The 23,841-nt window shown below is 39.4% G+C and overlaps 3 protein-coding genes across 7 annotated transcripts in view; 1 reads left to right on the plus strand and 2 right to left on the minus strand.

Moving 5' to 3' along the window:
• The window catches only part of PKP4 (plakophilin 4), a 234,538-nt gene extending 213,004 nt beyond the window's left edge, over positions 1-21,534 (minus strand). For 3 of the 5 annotated variants that reach the window (XM_035007974.1, XM_035007980.1, XM_035007975.1), the window contains exon 1: positions 21,419-21,484. The gene's annotated coding sequence lies outside the window, so the exon portion shown is untranslated. Of the gene's footprint in view, positions 1-20,301; positions 20,517-21,418 lie in introns of those variants that run through there. The other 2 variants (XM_035007976.1, XM_035007977.1) reach the window with 2 other exon arrangements.
• On the minus strand, positions 19,676-21,832 carry LOC118011662 (nascent polypeptide-associated complex subunit alpha, muscle-specific form-like). Its single transcript, XM_035006535.1, has 2 exons — positions 21,619-21,832; positions 19,676-21,484 (listed from the first exon to the last, which is right to left on the minus strand). Exons 1-2 carry the CDS (start codon positions 21,830-21,832, stop codon positions 20,487-20,489), a joined length of 1,212 nt encoding a protein of 403 aa, XP_034862426.1. The 3' UTR covers positions 19,676-20,486.
• Positions 21,833-21,948: 116 nt separating this feature from the next.
• The window catches only part of CCDC148 (coiled-coil domain containing 148), a 235,606-nt gene continuing 233,713 nt past the window's right edge, over positions 21,949-23,841 (plus strand). Inside the window, exon 1 of the mRNA XM_035007985.1 lies at positions 21,949-22,199. Within this exon, the coding sequence (XP_034863876.1) occupies positions 22,175-22,199 (25 nt within the window). The 5' untranslated portion in view covers positions 21,949-22,174. The remainder of the gene's footprint in view (positions 22,200-23,841) is intronic.

The raw sequence follows: 23,841 nt of genomic DNA on the forward strand, positions 1-23,841 counted from the left end.
TCATTAACCTTGTACTGATCCAATTCCACATTTCACAGGACTGAATTTTTTGTATCCCACTAATACTTTATGGCAGGGTTTGACTGTGCCACTTAAGAGATTATTTTTAAATTGGCTTGCTAAAGGGGTGCCTGGATGGCACAGTCGGTTAAGCGTCTGCCTTCGACTCCGGTTGTGATCCCAAGGTCCTGAGATCAAGCCCCACATGGGGCTCCCTGCTCAGTGGGGAGCCTGCTCTCCCTCTCCCTCTGCCTGCAGCTGCCCCTGCTTGTGCTCTCTCCTCTCTCTCAATCAATAAAATCTTAAAAAAATAAAATAAACTGGCTAGCTAGATAGCATGGATAGGCTTCCCTCCCACACTGGGCTTATTCTTAGATTTAAATAAAATGACCATAAGACATGATACTTGAAGCAACAAACTAATTGAACTACATGAATAGAAGACAAATCCTGATGCAAATTTCTTTAGCACTTCATTCACTGACACCTCACCAATTTCTTTTATGTAACTTCTAGGACCTAAGATTTAGTTCAATAGTATCTTATGAGCAAATAATAAATAGTATCATCACAATGTACCACTAGATCAAAGCTTGAAGTACCGCAGCTGGCTATTTAACATGAAGCAGAAAGATGTTCTTGGCTAGGCTACTTCATCAAGATAAGCCCAAGAACAGATAGAGAGGCCACTTGAATGTTTTGGTAACACAGTGAGAATGAGCAATCTAGGGATCAACTACTTGATTCATCTTACACTGAACATCTGAGTTATCCTGGAAACTGTGTACCTTGTATTTACTTTTTAGAAAAAAGCATATTTTGAATATGCATACTAGCTTGATTCCACTTTTTGAAAACATTTCAGTATCAAATCTGGGGCTACGTGTGGATTCCATACCACTTGCATGTATGTTTTTTTTTTCTTCAGTACTTCCTAAAATTTAACAGCATAATATAGTAATCACTATACAAAGCTAAAAGAGGAACTCCTACAAACTAAAACATAAAATTAAAATTAAACCATGAAATCAATCCATGAAATGACAGGAAGAGATGTTAACTCTCGGTAAGGTCAACGTATCTTTTATGACCTGGTTAATAATTTTGGGTTACTAACATGGTATCTGGTTTAAAGGCTTAGGTCTCATTGTTTTTCAACTTTATGATTTAGGACTGTCTGGGAGACTGGAGGACAAATACACTATCAGTAACAAAGATTCCAAAGATGCCGCACACCTGCCACTGTCCCCTGCAACTCAACCTGAAATCTAGTCTCCCAAATAACTCCTCCACAGTAACCTAAGGCAAGGTGACCACTGGAGCAGCAAACTGACTACCTGAAGAAGTAAAAGGGGGATGTGGCATGTGGAGAATAATCTGGCATCCATCACGGGAAGGACTCATCAGGAGCCTGGGAGGCCCAGCCTACAAAGACTATTCCTACAAAGGATGACCAGGCTGCAGATACACATAGACACAACTACTCGAGGACAGCACCTATGCTTCCTGATCCAGGCGCACATATGAACCTGAGTGACCACCTCTCCAGAACTCCAGTCATTTCCCTGGAGAAGAAAGGGACTGCATGTGGTGATTTCTAACTTTCCCTGGTAGGAAAGTCTTTGATTTGTAAGCATTAACCTTGACAACAGTTCTATCTATCCTCCAGTGAGTGTAGATCATGACACCTATGGCTTAACTTTAACATCACCATAAATTTAAAAACGAATTTGATTATTTACAACAAAATGGCAACAGTGGTCACTTCTGGGTGCAAGTAAATATAGGTGGATTTTACTTTCCTCTTTTGTGCTTCTCTGCATATAATGATTTTTCTACAAAAGTATGCATCACATTTATGATCAGAAAAACAGTATAATTTTCCTATATTTAAAATAGAAGTTCTCTATTCCAAGACTAACACTATTTTATTTCAGTTAAAACTTCAGAGGATGAACCCCAATTCAAAAGTGCAGGAAATAAATTGTAGAATGACACCACAGCACATTTCTGCTGTGCCATGTGGATGATAACCAGTAACATAAATGTAAAACTGAAATCATATCTTTATTTTTTTTTAAAGATTTTATTTATTTGTCAGAAGAGAGAGGGAGAGCGAGAGCACAAGCAGGGGGAACACCAGGCAGGGGAGAAGCAGGCTCCCCACTGAGCAGGGAGCCCGATGTGGGACTCAATCCCAGGACTCTGGGATCATGACCTAAGCTGAAGGCAGACGCTTGACAGACTGAGCCACCCAGGCATCCCCGAAGTCATATCTTTAAAATCCAGTTACTGAGATCTGATCACACGTGTACCTAAAATGCCCCAACAATTTCCTCATCGCATCTAAACAGAATCAGTGTACTAGTCTTTTAAAAGGGAAAGTGTTACTCTAAATTCTTAAACTAGAGAAAAAAGGGGGATATTTCTTTTCATTTATTGCAATTTATCTTAACTCTTTGGGGAAAGGAGAGAAGCAAAGAACCATCTGAAAATCTGCTGAAAGCTGTAACTGCTCCCCAAAATAAATAAATAAATAAAAGTTTGTATAAACTCAAGTCTCCTTGATTTTGTAGACTGTTCCTAATATATAGAACTACTTCAAGTGTCTAAATATTTATGTAAATTTTAAGTCTCCGCACTGAGTTGAACTTCCCCAGAATGAGACCCCAAGGATTTGAGTATAAATAATTGACTTGGCAGCTGGACAAGTGAGACAGGCCAGGGAAGGACATCAGTACAGCATGCATTAATGAGCAGGTTAGTGCTGTGAGCAAGTAGAGCTCATGCTTTTTGGGGACTTCTGAAGTCTGCAGAGGACAGGCCTCAGAGATACCTCATGTAAGGGGTGAAGAGGCTACTGGTCCAGCTCCTGTTTGTTAATGTTTGAGGGCTGCTAGGGCTCCTACAGGTGACAACCTCCTGGCAGGTCTCACTTGAGCCAATGCTGGAGGCAGAGAAAGCCTTCAGGCTAAAAATCCCAGGGACCTGCAGTAGGAAGCTATTGGGTCAGAAGACAATGAGCTGATGGTGAGTGCCATGGGATTTGGACAGGACACAGAATATGCGGCCATCATTAGATACAATAAGAAAAATGCCCTTACTTAAGTTAAAATGCTACTACAATGTCTAGAAACACAGAGTACCTATTCTGTGCCAGGTACTCTGCTGGGTGCTAAAGATTAAAAAAAAGAATAAAGCCAGTTTCATGACATTTAGTCCACAACTTAGTGGGGACATGGACCATAGGCTATCAAAAAATAAAAAAGCTCCAATAAAAAGATTTAAAGAGTGGGGCCATGGGTTCTCGGCATTTCAAGTAGAAAGATTATCTTCTTCAAACCCGCTATAAAAGTACTTGTAACATTTCTTCCAGGAGAGAGGAAGGAAGAGCAGAGATCTCACCCTGATAGCACCAACAAAACACCACACAATCTGCTAATTCACAATTTTCTTCCAACCCACCAAAAAGCTGAAACCTCAGTATGACCAACTAACCTGGAATTAAAGGATGAGAGGCACCTCCAAGGACAGACTGGCTTACCTGAGCAGATGATGCTGAATGCCAGTAAGAAATGAGTTAGAATTTTTAGCAAATAGGTAAAGTCTGAATGTGGGAAAGCAAGAGAACACAGAATCCGGTAGCGCCACAGACAAGAGGTGACTTCACACTCAGGTTTCCCCTACATGGACCTCCCCAGGGGCCAACAATGAGAGTCCTCAGACAGCCTCCCACTAGGTGCAAGCCTGGTGCACAGACCAGCAGCTGCTGTGGGAAAGGCACAAAATCTTGCCTGGATCCCCCTCTCCTATCTCTACTATGGAACAAAGCCTCAAACTGCTGAGGGTAGGGCAAAAAGCCTGGCTGTCTTAGGACGCTGGTGAAAGCCCATTGCATCTGGGAACTTCTGGCAGTAGAGCTAGGTCACCCTATTTTATGAACAGTCTAACTTAAAAACACCATGCTTGTTATAAACACAGCTTCAAGACCCTGCTCCTACCCTAAGTCCCAGGCTGACAGTCGAAGCCCCTTTCAACAAACACTACTAGAGTCACCCAGGACAGAGGATCTTCCAAGGCCTTAAGGGTCAAGAAGAAATAATCATGGCCCAAGAGAGGGCTTAGTGGAAGAAAAGTTCTAAAGATGGTGTGAGCATGGCTATGGATGGGAGTGAGGAAGTCAAAGAATAGGATTAATAATAATTGGTGAGTAAAGATGGGTTATAAATCACTTAGCATGAATTTTCTTCTGAATGTTACATCAATGTTGTTGCTTAGACATGCAAGTTTAATTTCTGCTTAAAATAAGGGAAAAATCCTACATGAATAGATTCCTGGATTAAATTTAGAATCAGATTTAATTTTTACAGTCAAGAACAATTAAATTGTCTGCTCGTATTTTCTGGATCATGAGAGCTATTCACACTGAAATGTCTAACATTTTGCTTGTTGTCAAAAAAAAGCCTTCAAGTGCTGACACGAAGAACTGTGCTTTATTTCAAATTGTGCACATCACTGCAGTAACAGAAGCTCATCACACATATGAGGGGAGACATACTGGAAGTAAAAGTCATCTCTTCATCTAGTTGATTTGACATAAGCAGTAACATCCAACCTAAATATCAATGAATGCCTGTTTTACTATTTCTCCAATCTCATTCATAGTTACAAAATCAGGATAATTTCCTTCTTCTATTAACTGCCATTTATCGAACTAAGCATTATTTCAAAGAAAAGCAGTACTAGTCATTGAAAAGTAATTCCATTTAAGTTACCACATTAAACCTAACAAAAGCATTTAAACACTTCTGATTATTGAAAAATTAAACATGCTTAAATTATTCAGGCTCATTCTACAAGATAGCCAAAACTTAAATATAGCTTATCAAATGGTTTCTAAAAGATACAGAATAAAAATGCATTCTTCCTCAGCAATTTTCTCTGCTCCAAAAAGCTTTAAGAGGCTTAGTACAAAACTGAAAGTTAAAATGAATCCCAAAAAGGTAAATGAAAAACTATCTTCAGACAGACTCTATCAGTTCTCATGTCTTTACAACCAAACTGAGTCAGAGCAGGGGAGTGGCTTGCACACTAGTTAGAGCCTAGTATGCATGTGAGGTGGGTCAATCACCTCATTTCTTAAAAAGCAGTGAAAAATAAAACCATAGCCTATGTCACATAGATCTGTTACGTGTTAAATATTTAAAACGTGAAATGTTAAGATATATCAATTTAAAACAACTCAAATTGTATGTCAGCTTTTTTGCTTTGAAGTTAATTTATGGATGTTTAAAATCAGATGAAATGTCTGGGTCTTGGGGGTTGGGAGAATGGGGTAACTGGGTGATGGACATTATGGAGGGCACGTGATGTAATGAGCATGGAGTATTATATAAAACTGATGAAATCACTGAACTCTACCTCTGAAACTAATAATATACTATATGTTAATTAATTGAATTTAAGTAAAATTTTTTTTTTAAATTAAAAAATTTAAAAAAGAAATATCTGGGTCTTAAATCAGCATTAAAGGGAAAACCAAGAGAAGAGGGAGTACTCTGCTTTAACTTCCCTATGACTATGAAGCAAGGGGACAGTCTATATACTAAATGAATTATATTGTGCATGTGGGTTAACCTACTCCATATACCCAAATTTCTGTGTGTTCCAGGCAGTTTTTAATTTTAAAATTTTCTTTAAAAAAATTTTTTTTTTTAATTTATTTGACAGAGAGAGAGAAAGAGAGCGAGCGAGCGAGAGAGTGCACAAGCAGGGGGAGTGGTAGAGGGAGAGGGAGAAGCAGGCTCCTGCTGAGCAGGGAGTCCAATGCGGGGCTTGATCCCAGCACCCTGGGATCATGACCTGAGCCGAAGGCAGACGCTTGACTGAGCCACCCAGGTGCCCCTAATTTTAAAATTTTCAAAGCAAAATTACAAATGGAAGCTCTTCAGCACAACTGTTTTCCTTCTTTTATCCCCAGAATTATGGAAAAGTTTTAATACAAACTTCCTGAGTTCTTTGCCTTTTATACCTTTGCTGCCCCTACAGGTCTCAGCATGTAGATGGAATGAAGGAGAGTAAAAGGCTCTGGCAGACTTGAAGTTGCTACATACGTGAAGACAATCAAACTTTTCTGTAATCAGTAGTGACATTTCTGGGATCTGTGAGGCTCAACTGCTACTATAACATCACTTTTAAGAGCTAATATCCTTAGTGTAGGACATTAACAAAGCATTAGGCCCTTTTTGCATCACTTCCACATCCCTCCTCACGCCTAGCACAGGGCCTCAGAAAAAAATGGTTACTGACTAGAATTCACAGAGCTCTCTTGAAAATTTCAAAAGGAAACCAATTGAGATTTTTTTTTTAACTTGGTGGGATTTTAAATGAAAGCAAAAATAACATACATTCATGTACATCAAATGCTTTCCACAATTCATTAATCAAATATTTACTACTAAATAACTGTTTTCAGTATGAAGAACTGAACCACAAATTAAACTTACAGTATATTTTGATGCCCTTTAAGAGTTACTCTTTTTATTCCCCACTGTGATGCTCACAATTTCCTTGCATGTGAAATGAAGGCCACAGATCACCTATTTTAAAGTTATTAAAAAGATTAAATGAATATTAATATAAATATTTTGAAGACTATAAAGCTATGCTATTTTGCTTTGTTACTCTAAAAGCATCTACAATTTTATTCTTTATTTATATCTGGTCCCAGCTACTCTCTATACCAGCTGCAACAGAATTTTCTGCAATGACAGAACATCTGCCTATTATAATAGCTACTTGCCATATATAGTTATCCAGCAGTTAACATGTGCTCAGTGAGGATAAGAAACTAAATTTTTAATTAAAAAATTTAAATAGCCCATGTGGTCAGTAGCTACCATAATGGACATCACAGCTCTGTAGCTTCAGAAGCATATAGTCTTTTCATTGTTAAACAAAAATTTCAAAAGGTAAAAGTTTGTTTTCTCAGCCACAGGTTTCACTCTTTTCAATATGTGATGGAACTATATAAAAATAAAAGACAGTAACTTAGAGAAGCAAAATTCCACTTAATACAGCCTATTTCACAGATGGGGTCTTTTAAAGAACAAACTGAGGGCTGCTGGAGGGGAAAAGGGTGGAGGGATGGAGTAACTGGGTGACAGATATTAAGGAGGCCACGTGCTGTAATGAGCACTGGGTATTATATAAGACTGATGAATCATTGACCTCTACCTCTGAAACTAATACATTATATGTTAATTAACTGAATTTAAATAAAAAATTAAAATTAAAAAAAAATGAAAACTTCATTTTGGTGTAGCTTATTTGGCTACCGAGGTCATCAAAATATCTAAGTGACATATACTAAAGACTGCTACATGCTAGGTGCTATGCAAATAACTATTAATGAAAGGACAAATGAGACACTGCCTTTTCATGGACATTTCAGTATGCCTAAACTAGAGGTTAATCCTGCCTGCCAACATCACCAGCAGACACAACCTCTACTTCTTGAATGACTTCGACTTGAAAAGTGTCACTTGGAACAGCGAATGTGCAAGACAAGGACCCTTCCCTCAAGAGACTATAATCTACTTGGGAGAAAGAGACAAGAGAAATTAATAGGTAGAGATTTACAATCCAATACAACAAGAGAAAAACCATCATGGGGAGTTCATCATTAAAAGCCAGAGTACAAGTAAAAACATTTGGAGGAGAGAGGACAGTCAGCCAGGGTGATCTGAGAAAGTCACCCACACAAGGAAATATCTGAACTAGGTTTTGGAGGATTGTGAAAGATTTAAACGTAGGGTGCAGGAAGGCAACGAACAGTGAGTAGAAACTAGTTTTGCTCATGTGGAAGGTTCAGGAAGGAGAGTAACTAGGGTTTCATTGTAAAGGGACTTAAATGGTAGGCAGGGTATGGAGTTTGAAACTATCCTGCAGGGTAAACAACCAGGAGTCACTGAAGGTTAGGGGAGGCAGGGACAACGAATGTTATAAACAAAGTATTTAATTGTTCATTCACCCAAAGCAGGCACCTGGTGTGTAATATACGGTAGGCACATTGCTATGTGAGAGCTATAATGATGGCTGTGACACAGCTCTAACCTGACCAGGGTTTACAACACAGCCAGGAAAAGAGACACAGAAACAACTTGAAAACAATGTGACACATGTTCATAGCACAGTTACACCCAAAGTGTTAAGAAAAGAAGGGCTAAAGGAGGCTTTACTAAGAGAGGGTCACTAGTTAGACCTTGAAGAAGAAAAAAAACATGGGCTCACTAGGCAGCGAGGGCAGGCATACTAGTTACCTTTAGAAAAGCCTTCAGGAAATATACAAATTGTTGGGAAGATCATACTGCTGGGAAATTAAAGGGCACTGAGGTTGTATCATTCAAATATAGAAAGGATCAAATCTTTAAAAGCAGCGTTAAAAAAGAATGTTACTGTATAAGCTGTATTTTAGGGTTGCTCATGGTCATCAATTGTCTGCTCAGCTATGATTTCGGAAAACCATGAATGCTAAAAGCATTGATAAAAATATTAGACTAAAAATATAATACAGAACACGATATAAGACTAATTAAATGATCTGGTGGTATTTTAAACTATGGAGAGAAACATATTTGACATTCCAGGTAGAAAGGACATTAATTCAAAAAATCAAATTATCAATAGCAAAGACTTTATTTAGGTCTGACACAATTTCAACATTTTTCTATGGCAGAAACTGCATATAATCATGCAAAAAGCAGGCGCTGGGGAGAGAAGGGGAAAGAGTGAGAGAACTGTGCTTTAAAAAATACCTTCTTTTCTAGGAAAGAAGAAGAATCCTTGCCTTTAAAAATATCAGGTATGCTTGTTGTCTTCCACTTGACAACTGGATCAATTCCAATCACATACAAGGATACTGCTGTCTTCATTGTACTTCCCCACTTTGCCTGTTAGCATGGTACACAATAAACATCTTTTTTGGAAGACCATTACCTATGATTACTTACATCCTACATAGATGAAATTCAGAACAAAACCCAATGTTAAAAATTGCATTTAAAAATACAGAATTGTTACCAGAAATTGAATATACCTGCTGTCCAAAACAAAACAGAAAAACACAAACACTGAAATTGCTACAAAGCAACTTCATGATTTCCATTTAAAATGAATGATGGAGTTCTAAAAATGAGGTAAACTCATAGTAGTATTTATAAATCAGTAACAAGAATAAGAAACTTTATATATATTTAATAGACAAGCTGTCTATATATTTTATAGACAGGTTTTTATAATTTACCTAACTTTTAAATTACTGATTAATGTGATTCAATGTATAATTACGGAAAGAAAGCTTCAAAAAGAAATTGTAATTCAGGGGAGCTTCACTGGCTCAGTTGGTGGAGCATGTGAGTTTGAGCCCCATGTTGGGTGTAGAGATTACTTAAAAATAAAATCTTTAAATATATATATGTATAATTCAATCCAGCAATTGCAGCTGAAATCTAAAACTTATGATAACACAGAAAGCTATATGCATTTATAGCAGTTATATTTATAAACTGAAAATTATTATAAATTAAAAATAACCCAGATATCCTCCACAGGTGAATGATTAAACAAACTGTGGTACATCCATATCGTGTATTACAAAGCAATAAAACAGAAGAGATACTTTTAATAACCTGAATAAATCTCTAACGAATTATGCTGAGTAAAAACAAAAAATAAGCAAAAAACTCCAAAGTTACATACTGTATAATTCTATTTATATAACATTCTTAAAATAACAAAATTATATGGAGGACAATTAGTTGCTAGACACTGAGGAGTGGGTGAGGGTGAAAGAGAAGTGAGGGCGTGGCTATAAAAGGGCAACATGGGGGATGCTTGTAGTGATGGAAATGTTCTTTATCTTGACTGTATCAAAGTCAATATCCTGCTTGTGACACTGTACTACAGTTCTGCAAAATGTTACTACTGGGGGAAACTAGGTAAAGGGTACCCAGGATCTCTGTACAGTTTCTTAAAACTGCATCTAAGTTCATAAAAATCTCACAAATAAAACTTAATTTTTAAAAAGTATTACTTATTCAAATTTCACCACTGTGATTACTTGAAGTTGGGGGAAGGACCACCAAAATGTATGAGTATTTCTAACTACACTATTAAAACAAAACAAAGGTTTGCTACACCCACTGGGCTAAAACGAGCTATGAAATTTCCTTGTTTTAATACTTCTAATGTTTATACAGTTTTAGAGTATGAATTATACCATTTTAGTAACATTTTTTCCTTTGAAAAACTTCACATTTTTAAAATTACATCTACTTTTGACCTCAATTCATCAGCTGAGTATATAAAAGTTATTACTAATTCACAAAAGACAAGGACACAGAAAGTTTCCTCAAAGTCATACTGCCAAAGCCTGACCAAGCTGGTCTTAGTACTTGATGGCTGCATATGAATAGTTTGAGAAAGAGTACTATGTAAATTCATGTCACCATAGTTATAATCCAGGCAATTAAAATTAATATGAACAGGAATCAATCTGTTTTAAATCTTCTAATTGAGGATTTTTAGTAAAGAATTTGATATAATGAATTACTTATCTGGAAAGTTGTATTATAAAGGTCAATTTCTTTTAAAAGGCAAATGCAGTTTTTCCACTGAAACATGCATGATAAACAGTTTTGAGGGTCTAAAACCAAACAGTTTACAAAAGTAGTCTATAGAAAGAAAGAGGGTTGCGACAGAAGTTCATCCAAGAGTAGTAGAAGGTATTCCAAAAATTGTAATTTACAAGTCATTCATTCATGGGAGAAGATATTTGCAGGAGATATATCTCATAAGGGGTTAATATCCAAAATATATAAACAACCTACACAACTCAACACCAAAAAAACCCCCCATCTGACTAAAAAAAATGGGCAGAGGATCTGAACTGATCTTTTCCAAAGAAGACATCCAAAGAAGAAACTGACTTTTCTGCTTATTCAGTCATTGACAAATTAACAGACATGTGAGAAAATGTTCAACATCACTGATCATCAGGGAAATGCACATGAAAACCACAATGAGTCATCACCTTACACCAGTTAGAATGGCTAACATCAAAATGACAAGAAATAAGAAGTGCTGGCGAGGATGTGGAAAATAAGGAACTCTCATGCATTGCTGGTGGTAATGTAAACTGGTACAGCTACTGTGGAAAACAGTATGGAAGTTCCTTAAAAAATTAAAAATAGGGGCACGTGGGTGGCTCAGTTGGTGAAGTGTCTGCCTTTGGCTAGGGTCATGATCCCAGGGTCCTGGGATCGAGCCCCACATCAGGCTCCCTGCACAGCGGGGAGCCTGCTTCTCCTTCTCCCTCTGCCTGCAACTCCCCTTGCTTGTTCTCTCTCTCTGTCAAATAAATAGTCTTTTAAAAAAAGTATATAAAAAATTAAAAATAAATTTAAAATAAAAATACCACGTGATCCAGGAATTCCACCACTGGGTATTTACATAAAGGAAATGAAAACACTAATTCACAAAAATACATGCACCTCTATGTTTATTGCAGCATTATTTACAAAAGCCAAGATATGGAAGCAACAAGTGTCTATCAATAGATGAATGGATAAAGCAGATGTGGCATATATACACAATGGAATATTATATAGTCATAAAAAAGGATGAGATCTTGCCGTCTGAGAAAGCATGGATGCATCTAGAGGGTATTACGCTAAGTGAAATAAGTCAGAGAAAGACAAAGACCATGATTGCACTTATATATGGAATCTAAAAAAAAAGTAAACAGAGCAGAATCAGACCTATAAACACAGAGAACAAACTGATGGTTGCCAGAAGGGAGGGGTGATGGGCAAAATGAGTGAAAGGGAGAGATACAAGTTCCCAGTTATGAAATGAATAAGTCATGGGAATAAAAGGCACAGCATAAGGAATACAGTCAGTGATACTGCAATACCGCAGGATGGTGACAGATAATAGCTACGCTTGGGGTGAGCATCACATAACATACAGACAAGTTGAATCACCATGTGGTACACCTGAAACTAATGTAATATTGTGTGTCAACTATACTAAAAAAAAAAATGTTTTTTAAAAAACTAATTTATTGGGGTGCCTGAGTGGCTCAGATGGTTAAGCGTCTGCCTTCAGCTCAGGTGATCGGGCCCCACGTCGGGCTCCCTGCTCCGCGGGAAGCCTGCTTCTCCCTCTCCCGCTCCCCCTACTTGTGTTCTCTCTCTGGCTGTCTGTCTCTCTGTCAGATAAATAAAATCTTAAAAAAAAAAAAAACAAAACTAATTTATTCATACAAGGTATCTAGAAAGACTAAAGGCCAAGAGTAAGTCCCTACTGTTGAGCAGCTGGGAGGAGGAGGAGGAGGAGAAAGATGGGAATCCTAGAACCAATACATTCCAGTTACATCTTAGGATGGTCAATTTCTGAATTTATGTCACTTCCATGGAAAACTGTGTTCAGAGCTCCAATCAAATGACCCACAAACAGTATTTTTGAAGACTGACACCTGCCAATATACTGTCCAAAGATTTCAGACCAACACATATTTTTCATCTGCCAACAGTCTGAATTAGACGTTTAACAGCTGAGCTGTTTGTCACAGGTCTCAAAATAATAACAGTTCTTGTGCAAGTCCAACCGGGTTTTCTGATTCCTTTCTCAATGCTTTAAAAAAACTGACTTTTCTGCTTATTCAGTCATTGACAAATTGACAATAAGTGGAAAATTCCCATCAGTGCATCAGTCTGAGATTCAAGGTAAGATTCAATGAGACTATTTATTCTAGCAGATGTCACAAGAGATTTTCAAAACATTCTTGTGTTTATTCATAACAATGGAAGGGAGTATTTTCAATAATAGATAATAAGTCTGGACTTATAAAGGCAAATTGCATAAAGAATCAAGAAAAGCACAAAACACAAAAACCAAAGTAGTGCTGTATGAAAAGAGAACTTCCTTAAAATGGCAAGTCTTAAAGAATAAATTATGGTTTTTCATAAATATTTCATTTTCACCACGATCAATTATTTCATATAGGCTGTGTGGTATTCTACGAAATATAACCAAAACAATCAAGTTTATGATTAAAACCTTTTCTGAAATCTCTATCTTATTATTGGTAAGGGAGCACTTTTTCGGATACAGGGTTTTTTTCCAATGAAAGCCACTGACAGTGGTTAATGCAGCAGGTGTCTATCTAGATTCTGGTAATGTATCAAGTAACACATACCTAAAAAGTAGATTTAGCTAAAACCTAGTAAATACAAAATCATTTTACAGCTATTTTTAACAATTACAAAAAAAATTTTACACGTTTATTTATATACTAAAGTTTTCTAGGACATTTTTTTCCAGTTCATGTGTCTTATCTTTCCCAACTACATTGTAAAATTAATCACAGATTCCTTAAAGATGGAGACTCTCAATACTGAATCCAACACAGATGATAGAACTCCTGGGGGAAATCATTATTTGGCCATGAGGCCTACCACAGTCTGATACAGAGCAGGGGACTAATGAATGTTGCTTCGAAGGAGCTAAAATGAATCCTATATATTTTTAAATAAGAGGTATTCAAAAGAGAACACAATACTTCACACACAGTAGGGCTCCAGTAAATATATGAAGCACTAATTGTGTTTAGTCCCCTTGCTTGGATTCCTGTTGGTACTCAGGAATTGGAAGTTACTTCCAACTAGATCAGTCCTTTTTTCCCCATTCAATGCAGGGTACAGGTGTCAGAAAATATGATGCACTTCACTTCAAAGTGGTTATTACTGGTTTCTATTTTACATGAGTGTCTCTAATTCTTGTGACGGTATGGAAACTGGAAAGCCTATTCAAGTGTTTACTTTGATCATGACACTGAAAATTCATTTAATATTGCATACCTTAGTAGTGTAACTGATTCTCTTTCTGAAAGTAATGTACTTAATGCATTAGCAAAGGAAAAGTCAATCTCAGTATTTTTAAACTACTATTTATGGATGTATACATATATTAAGTTCTATAAGGATTTTTTTTCCCTTTTGTAGGGGAGCAGGATCTAGAAGCAGCTCTCTTCAATGGAGTTTTTGTTTAAAAACAAAAAAAAACAACCTCCCCCCCCCCCAAAAAAAACCCCCAAAACAATACAAACTGAAGAGCACAAATTCAAGTACAATATCATTCTGTTGAAACCCATCAGTTTCTGAACACTGGTATGTTGTCTATATGCAAAGATTAGAACTAAATGAAAGATACCTATATTCCTTAATGAGATATGAATTAGTGAGTTCCTAGGCACATAAAGTATTCATGGAAAAGCAAGATGCTTTCAGAGAACAACTTCGTCTCAGTTAATTTCTTTGAGAACAAATCAAACCAAAGCAAATGGTAAGTGGGTTTTTCTCATTTTAACAAGACTAGTCCCCTCTAACCACTATCTAAATCCCCTTCTGTTTCTATCTAACTTCCAGAAAATTTAGGCTCAATTAGGGGTTAAGCCTCAAAAGTGCACAAGAGACTGACTTAACAAACAAATCCAAGAGGTTAGCTACTAACTCAGCCAGTATGGGGTCAAATATCTGCCTAGCTACAACACATATGTTTATGAGCTGAGCATTTCAGGTATACAACTTCAAGTTTCTCCCCTTACTACAAAGAGTAAATTATAATAATTCTTGAGAAGACAGTGTTCATTTTTGCTGAAGGAAAAATGAAATGAATGAGATGCGTAATGTTCTAAGAATAGTGAAATATAAGTACTAGAGCTCTAGAGAGCATCTAGTCCAACTCCCTCATTTTATACACAAGAAAACTAGAGCCCAGGAGTTAAATGACTCACCCATGGGACACACACAGCTTAGTAGTACAGCCAGGTCTAGAACTGGACACTCTTCATATCTCTTAAACCACTGTCTGTCTGTTGTTTTTATTATATCAAGTGTCTTCCAAACTTCTCTTCTAGTCCTTCTTGCTTTGGCAGTTTCCTGCCAATTTCAAGTGTGACCAATTCTGGACAGAAAAGGCAGCTTAAAAAGTTAATTTACAAGCTGCAAGCTACATATAAGTCCATAAAACACTAGGACTTTCTTCACGAATTGACTAGCAAGGACATTGCATAAAATGACTACTACTTAGAATTATAAATGCAACAGTTATGTATTTATTTAAAAGGTATGTTTTACATTTTGCAAGGCTTCCACTCTGACCCCTGCAATATAATACAATCAGTCTTTACCTTTTAAACGTAACAGTTTATTAAGGAATGTTTAACCAAATCTCTTACATGTGGTGGTTTAGCAGTGTTTTACATGCCTCTATGTATTGCCTACCTAAAAAAAAAAAAAAGTACTAACTTCCCTATTTTAAAAAGGCCCTTCTTTGATTTATTTTGCTGGATTCTCTTCCTTATGGGCAATCTCTTACAAACTATCAAGCTCATAATTTCTCTTTAGTAGTTTATTTCTTTCCTGAAATATTGCATTCAGATTCATAATCCTGCTGACTAAGATCATAGAAAGCCAGCCAATAATTTGCCTGCTATATAGTAGAAGCTACAGAAAGTATCATTAAGGGGGTGCCTGGGTGGCTCAGCTGGTTTAGTGTTCAACTCTTCCTTTAGGCTCAGGTCATGATCTTAGGGTCCTGCGATTGAGCCCTGCTTTAGGCTCTGCACATAGTGGGGAGTCTGCTTGAGGTTCTCTCTCTCCCTCACCCCCCCCCCGCCACTCTCTAAAAATAAATAAATAAAGCTTTAAAAAAAGAGAAGTATCATTAAGTACCACAATGTAAGAATAATGACTTAAATCTATTAAGAGCTGCCCCGGAGCTGGAAATGCTTTACATGTATTAACTCATTTAATCCTCACAACAACCATTTGAGGTGGATATTTTTACCATTCTGTTTCACAAATGAGTAAAATGAGATCCACAGAGATTATATAATTTACCAAGTCGCACACCTAGCAAATAAACAGCTACTAACCGGATACCTCACTCACTGCCTTAATGACACTTTTTATGGATTTCACTCAGTGTCAAGGTGAAAGCCTGAGGACTTTTTTGGCCTAAATTACCATGGTTAATCCTGGATGAGGGGTGGAGGTAGACAGACAGCCAAGACCCTGAAAACATTATATGCTTTAATCCCTCCCCTCACTTCCCAAAATGACATTGCTAAAAAAGGAAAAACAAAACAGTAACAATTTAAGATGAGCGGAGATTCAAAAGTCTCAAAAGAGAACCCCAACTATCTTGTTGCTATGATTTGCAGTAGGAGGCGAAACAGGACTGATTATATAAGCGAATGCTTAGGAAACCGTTTCTTAAAAAACAAAAAACACTGAGGGACTTTGGAAACCTTGAGCTGAAATGCAATCCAAACTCTGCATTTTCAAAAGAAGGAAGCTATAAACCCAAATGTTTCAAATGGTTTGTCGCCATAGATTTAGATCTAATTTCTGGAGTAGCATGCTTCTCACCCCCTCCGCCCCCCACCCGGCCCATTGCTTGCAATTTAAGAGAGCTTACAATGGACCAGAATTTCAGACACCACTTACCCAGTGTTTTAAGTCTATTTGTAAGTCAGTTGTGGATGTCTATGAAAAACAGGATGCCAAATTCCAGGCCATGCCCCCAAAGCCTTCACAATACTCTGATAACTCCTCTTCAACTACACATTTTACCTAAGTTTCATATATAATGCCATTTTTATGATAAAAACTCACATCCACTCTAAATTCAACTTGGAACACTAAGCACCAACTTCTTTATTAAGTGGCACCTGAAAAGGGGCGTTCTCTGCCTCTCCAAGCAGAGAGATGCATTGGGTGGTGGTGTGTGTGTGTGTTGGGGGGTGGGGGGAGGTAAGGGAGGGGATCCAGATCAGGGAAGAACAGAATAAACTCCCTTGGATATTTACAATTTACTACATTTATATTTAACACAGACAATAATTATAGAAGTCAAACATGCCTTGGCTGTCGAAGAAAGAGGGTTATTGATTCACTTGCCCCCTCCCCTCCTCCCCACCCTTCATTTGGAAGTTCTGGACTTTATGAGGGCTATATGATATAATATCTGCCTACAGGGATTGGCATCTACCTGATAGGCAGGTATTATTCAGTTCAAGAAAAATGTTTCACAATGACATGACTTAAAATAATTCAGACACTTCCGTATTTTAATTTACATATTTTATAGTAGTAAAAATTTACAATCCAATCTCTAATGACATTTTATCATCTGCAGTGAATCATTATGTATTAGTCACAATAAACTATAATATTATCAAGACTGAATAATAAAATGATCAGGACTGTAGCTAACATTTATTAGTGTACCAAATAAAAGTAAATCTAAATTATAAAAAGAAAAAACTTAAACCAATGACAAAGGGAATGTCTGCAGCAAACTGAAGAGCAACATTATGTAACATCCTCAATTTAGTTATGATAACATAGCCCCAAAAGATGAAGATAATTCCACTGAATTATTAAAGTGATAATGTAAACAATATTTGAAAGTCATTCAACTTCTCAAATGAAACCAGTAAGCACATGAATCATTGCTCTTTGTGACCTAGGGCCTCATCTCCTTATCCTAAAAGAAACCTGTTATTTCTTACAGATGGGCATGAAATTGACCTGCAGATTGATACCACCACATACTGGCAGTTTATGAAGCCTGACATCCAGTTATGCTTAAAGTTTTGCTTCCTCCCACGCTCGTGCTCTCTCTCTCTCTCTGCAGCTATTTGTAGTTACAGTTTGGGCATGAAATAGTTACCTGGTTTCCCACACATAACCAGTCCACTGGTGTTCTGTATCAGATCCTTTTTCCCCCTTCTTGCGGGAAAGGCATACAAAGCCACTGAACACACTGCAGCAGTAATTATCTCCCCGTACACGGAAGGCGTGAAAGCAACTTCCCAAAGTGACATACAATTCCATGAACGTTTATGTCCTGGAATAACCCTAGAATAACCTCTATCTTATCTTCCAGTTAATAATGAAGATATCACTTCATTATTATGATTCCATTTTAGAATTAAGCAAATTAGGGATTTACCTCTCGATTGAAATAGGAAAAAAACATGAGAGCATTCTCAAAATATCTTAGTATTTCAAAGCAGTCCGGTGAGACTGGACTTAAATGATTCAAATCATCCAGGATACGAAAATTCTCTATTTAAATCAATTCTTGGCCAACAACAAGGAAATAATTCAATTTTAAAATTGGCAATAACTGGATTTTTTAATTAAATGAATGTAAAAGTTTTAAATTTATTTTCCCAATTTGTATAGAGAAGAAAAAAAACCTGCAATTCTGACTTAATATAGACTTAATTCAAACACTCAAGGTCAAACAATTACTAAAGTTTTTATTAAATTGAGTTGGAAAGTAGTTTTTTTAAGTCAAAATATATGAGAATTAGATTTGGCTTATTTAGCTTGTAAACGCAGCACTAACATCCCCCCCATGAATGCCGGCTGCTCCTACTTTCTGCTTGCCTTCTCTTATGTTTACCATCACTACTACTCTGCCCCACTACCTCCCTTCAAAACCAGCATAGGTAAGAATTAAGATAACTGGACACTTAGTTTCACAATTTAGAATCTTCAGTGTTAACATACAATACTCGAAATGCTGCACCTTCTCCTTATATAATAGTGGGGGTTGGTGAGGGGATATACTTTGGTCAAAACACAGTTTATGTTACCGGTTGTGAATGATTACCAGTTTTGAAACTTCTCTTCAAATATCTACAACTAGAATATATTTCTAACTGAAAGCCTACCTTTACTTGAAGCAGGTAAAACTATTTGCACAGACCATCATATATATACCTTATCTATACACTTGAACCAGTTATTTCAATTTCTAATGTAGCAGAGAAACAACGTGCTTTTCACATCAAATCAAATAAGCAGGTGCTAAACTCTGCTGTAATGTGATATTGTTACATAACAAGTTTCCTGTTGGCATCTATAAACACCTCGCAATATCCTATACAGTGTTACTAACTCTACAGTTAAATCTCTAAATTAGAAGATCTACAGATTAAGGATATACCTGAAAAACAATGTAGCAGGCAAAAGACACACAACCTTTCCCAGTGCAAAGTTTTTTGTTTTGTTTTTTTCTTCTATTTTTCCTTTCTGTTGAGTCTTTAACTAAAAGGTATCATCTTATACTTTTCAATGCATTTGATCCACACAAAGTAGGTATTGGAAGATAGCTGAGACAATCAACTTATTATTTTCCTGAATCTGATACAGAAATAACCAAGGGTGGAGAGGTTTATAGTAAACTCAACCTCCAAAACACACCGTGTCAAACAAAGGCACACATAGTATGCTTTTCAACACCCAGAAACCTTATGTTGGACATCAGTTGTTCTCATTTTCATGTTACCATTTCCATAACTGCTTCAGAGGCACCAGAAAATAAGATACTTCTATAACAATATACTACATTCAAAAAGAGAAGCAGTCTTCTACTTCCCCATTCTAGAAAAGCACCGTCTGTCAAAAATTTGCTTTTCTGCATTAAAGAAAATAAAATTTGACCAAAAATGTATATGAATCATTACTGAATTTATACATAATTACCATTCTTTAAAAGTTGGAGGGCTGTATTTATTTTTTTTTCAGTCAAACTAAGTAACAAAAAGAACTGCGACCTCAACTAATAAATTGCATCTTGAAATATACATGATTGTGTTGTCCCCGTGTTACTTCCAATGGTAACTGACACGCCCCGAATTTAACTGTACCAGACAGTTCTATCTGTCCCATCGCTGACCAAACACTGCTTCTCTGTTTCTATTCATTATGTATTATAAGAGGTCTAAACACAACCCAGCATGACGAGAAAAAAAATTACAATTCTTATGACAGCAAAGTGATGCATTCAAGTTCTCTCTTGCAGTACATCCCTATCTGTGAGCATTAACAGGCATTTTTGATAGAGCTAAAATGCGTTGGCTGCAAGCTCATTACTCTAAGAACCTTGGGCACCTTTCCTGCAGGTTTTCAGAAAACACTCGTAAAAACCAGGCACTATTCAAACCTTGCAAACCAAACTTGCCAAGAACCTTGTGCAATGATCAGTAACCTTGGCTACACCACCATCCGCCTCAAATTCACGGTCCTGGAGACCAATGCAGCAAAACCGAGGCTAGAGGCTAGCTAAAGCCCAACAGAACTGCCGCGCTTCTCCTCCGCCGCCCTTTCTGCCGCATGGAGAGAGGCAAGGGGAGAAGAGGAGTAGAGCTAAGCTCACCAGCTCTGAAGATGCTCCGGTGACCTCTGGCTGCGCGGCGAGAGCTGGGCCGGGAAGGCGCTAGTGCAGCCGCGGCGGGCCGTGTGGACTATGCCCCTGGTGCATTCCTCGCATTCCTGCACAATCTGTCGCCAGCCGAGGAGCCCGCGGCGCGCTCCCCCCCGCCCCCGGACACACACACCTGCCTATTTGCTGCGCCCCGAGCGGCCACGGCCGCCGCGGCGCCTCCACTGCTCGCGCTCCCTGTTTGTCGCACTCAGCCAACACGCAGCCAAATCCCGGCCCCGCCGCTCAACCCCTCGCTTCCCGGGTAGGGGGAAACGGGGAGAGAGCGAGGCAGCCCCAGCGGTGGGCAGGGACACCAGAACCGCCTGGGGTGGGGGGGTGCCGCAGCTCCGCTTCAACTCCTGGCAGGGTGAGAGGGAAGCCGCGGCGCAGGAGGGCAGCCGGGGAAGCTCCGGGCTGGGGAACCGGGAGGGGTGGACCGCGAGGATACGCCGCGAAGAGCGAGGGGCGCACTGGCCAGAGGGGGGTGGGCAGGACCCGCAGGAGCGCGGGACTCTGGGGGCAAATGCGAGGCGGTCGCATGCAACAGGGGCGTGGGAGGAAGGAAAGGGGCCAGGATGCAGGAGCTGGAGGGACGGACAGACCGCCCCGAGGGCTGGGGACGGCGGGAGCCCCACGGCGTTGGGGGCGCGGGGCGGCGTGCCAGGCGGACGGGAGCGGGGGAGCCTCGGGGCAGACGTCCGGGAGGGCTCGGCGTGGCGCTGAAGTTCGGGGTTGGGGGCTCTGGATCCGAAAAAGCCAACGTGGGGGAGGGTCCTGCGCGGCGTGCAGGGAAGACCCGGGGAGAGAAATAGCCGGGAAAAGCAAATGGAGGGTGAAACTTGTGCGCCTGCCGGGGGGAGGGGAGCAGGCAGGCGAGTGCGGGCAGGAACACGAGGCGGGGCAGGAAAGCCGAGGCGGCCGCGAGGCGGTGGGGACGGAGTAACGGGAGGGAGGCGCCCGTCCCCCACGCGCCCCTCACGGGCAGGTCCGGGCTCGGGCGCGAGAGGGCGAGGGCCGGAGGTCTCGGGAGCAGGAGTCTTCGCGCCCTCCCGCGAGCTCGCACACTTACTTTCCAGGTTAGGCTGCGCCCGTCGTCGCTCGGGGGACCAGGGACATCTGCGCCGAGGGGTCGCCGCTGCGGCACCCGAAAAAATTAAAAAAGTGCCGCGGCCAAGCGGCTGCCCGCCCCTCCCTCCCCCACCCGCCCCCTCCCCCGAAGCGGCTCTCCCACCACCCCCGGCGGCGGCGGTGGCCAACTTGCCCCTCTACCCGGTGCCCATGGTGCCGCCCCCGCGGCCGGCGTCGACACGGAGTCAGCCCCGGAGCCCCCTCTACTGCCCAGAGGCCGGCGCCGCCGCCCGCCCAGCCGCCTGCCCGCCTGCCCAGCCAGCCCCGGGCTCCCGGGAACGTCAGCACGCCGCCGTCTCCGGACCTGCTCCCCGCCAACCCCATTGGTCGGAAGGAGAAGGCTGGCCCTCGCCATTGGCCCGGCCCTCATATTGAACCGGCCAATGCAAACTGCGGTTTCAGGTCGCCATAGAGACCGATGCTGTTAAGAGCGAGAGGGCCTGGAGAAGGTGGGGAGTGAGGCTGAAGGTGTCTCAGGCTTTGGGAGCGGGAGGGGGTGTAGGGAAGGGATACAGGGGGATTCCTGAGTGCTGGCTCTGAAACCTGAGGCAGCTTGTGCTTTGGCTTCCTGTCAGCCCCAGCTGTGCCTGGTCGGGTTTGTCCCTCACCTCACCTCGAATCCATGAGAGCCTAGGAGGAGGCATTTCGCTTTTCCTGCGTCTGGGAGCCCCTGAGACTTTGACCTTTGACCTTTGACATGTGTGCAGCTTCTGCTACTCCAGGTGAGTTTGCACCCTATCCCTTAATTCGCTGTTTCCTGACGTCACTGATCCACCTGATTCTACTTGTTTTCGTCCAGCCACTCCCCTTTCCCTGGGGCCGATCTTGCCTCAAAATGTTGGGTCTAAAAACTTATAGCCGTCCGTAAAGGAGACTCAAAGAATATTTCCTTTGAATGATATTTTGGTAAGGAAACAGGCTGACGTATATTATGTGGGATGTCATTGAGTCATCGCATAAGATAATGTGTTCCCTGCTACTCCAAGCAAACCTCTAATCTCCCCATTGAAGGATATTTATTAAAGACCCACCTGTGTGTACATTCTGCACTGTGAGTTTGGCAGGTGCATGCTCTTTCCCCTAAGAGTTTACAGAGTGGGGAAAGACAGGTGACAAAGTCAATTCTTCATGCCTTCTGATGATCTCAGAGAGTAAAAGGAATAGATTACAGTTGACAGATGTTGTTTTTCTGGGTATTTTCCAGTTTACCTCAAATTTGATAAAGAAATGAACTGAGACATGTACACAGAAAAATCTTGAGTTTTAATAACAAGTTCTTTGCTTTCCTTTAGTCACCTTGTGCTAGTTTGTCAATAGCAATTGTTTTTTGTAAATAACTTTCATATTTAGATACTGGCTATTCAAGTGGGTCTTCATGAAAATATTAGGCTTTTAAGCATTATATTGCTCTATCATGTAGTCACTGATATTCTTAGGTTTCTTCCTTTGGTGATTTTGCCATGTTAGTAAGATGTAAGAAGACAATGTTTATGTTACCACCCTTCAAGTTGGAGGGACCATATTTTGTGAAAAAGCTGATAGGATTTTGGAAATTACAAATATTTATTGAGAGAAACAGATGAATGTGTGTGCAAGCTACATATGTCTAACTACTGTCCAGAATTTTAAGTTGAATAATATGCTTTGCTATTAGTTTTTATCTTACTATAATTGCAAATTACAAAAATAGATAAGACTTGTTAATATGGTACCTTGATTGGAAAAACATCTCTTACAATTTGTAGTAAAATTTAAACTTAGTTGGTAATCCTATGCAGGGTTGAACAAACTGTGGAACAAAACAGTTGAACATGTGAGTGTTCCCCCTAAATATTTCCAGAATTGGGAAGGAATCAGCAGGGACCATAGTGTGTGCTTGTCTCATGCCTTGCCATCACGGAAGTTTGCTCATCATGTTTTTCATTTCTGGCTTTTGTGTGTGTGTGTTTGTTTTTGGAGAATAGAAAAAGTAAAATGCAAATTTTATGACTCATTTTTAATGTACTAAGAAGATAACAATGATTTGGTTTTAAAAAATATCTAATAATACTGAATGAATAGAAGATGTATCTAATGTAAAGAATTACATTGATATTTCCTTTTTTCTTGCCTTAGGTTAGCATAGAAAGAAAACAAGAATTAATTTTTTTGACTCCAATAATCTTTTCTTTTTGTATTTTTCTCAGATCACGCATGACGAGTATTTTGATATTGTGTATTCCATGTTTGTAATGATTAAAGTGTCACTAAAATCTGTGAGTAAAGTCCCCTAAAATGTTGCTAATTGACATTATTATTATACTTATTAATTATTTTTTTGTAATTCTTATACACAGTTGAAAGATTTCTTTTGAACTTGGTCCT

The sequence above is a fragment of the Mirounga leonina genome, unplaced genomic scaffold, assembly GCF_011800145.1.
Source record: "Mirounga leonina isolate KUSES-001 unplaced genomic scaffold, KU_Mleo_1.0 Mir_151, whole genome shotgun sequence".
NCBI classification, from domain to species: domain Eukaryota; kingdom Metazoa; phylum Chordata; class Mammalia; order Carnivora; family Phocidae; genus Mirounga; species Mirounga leonina.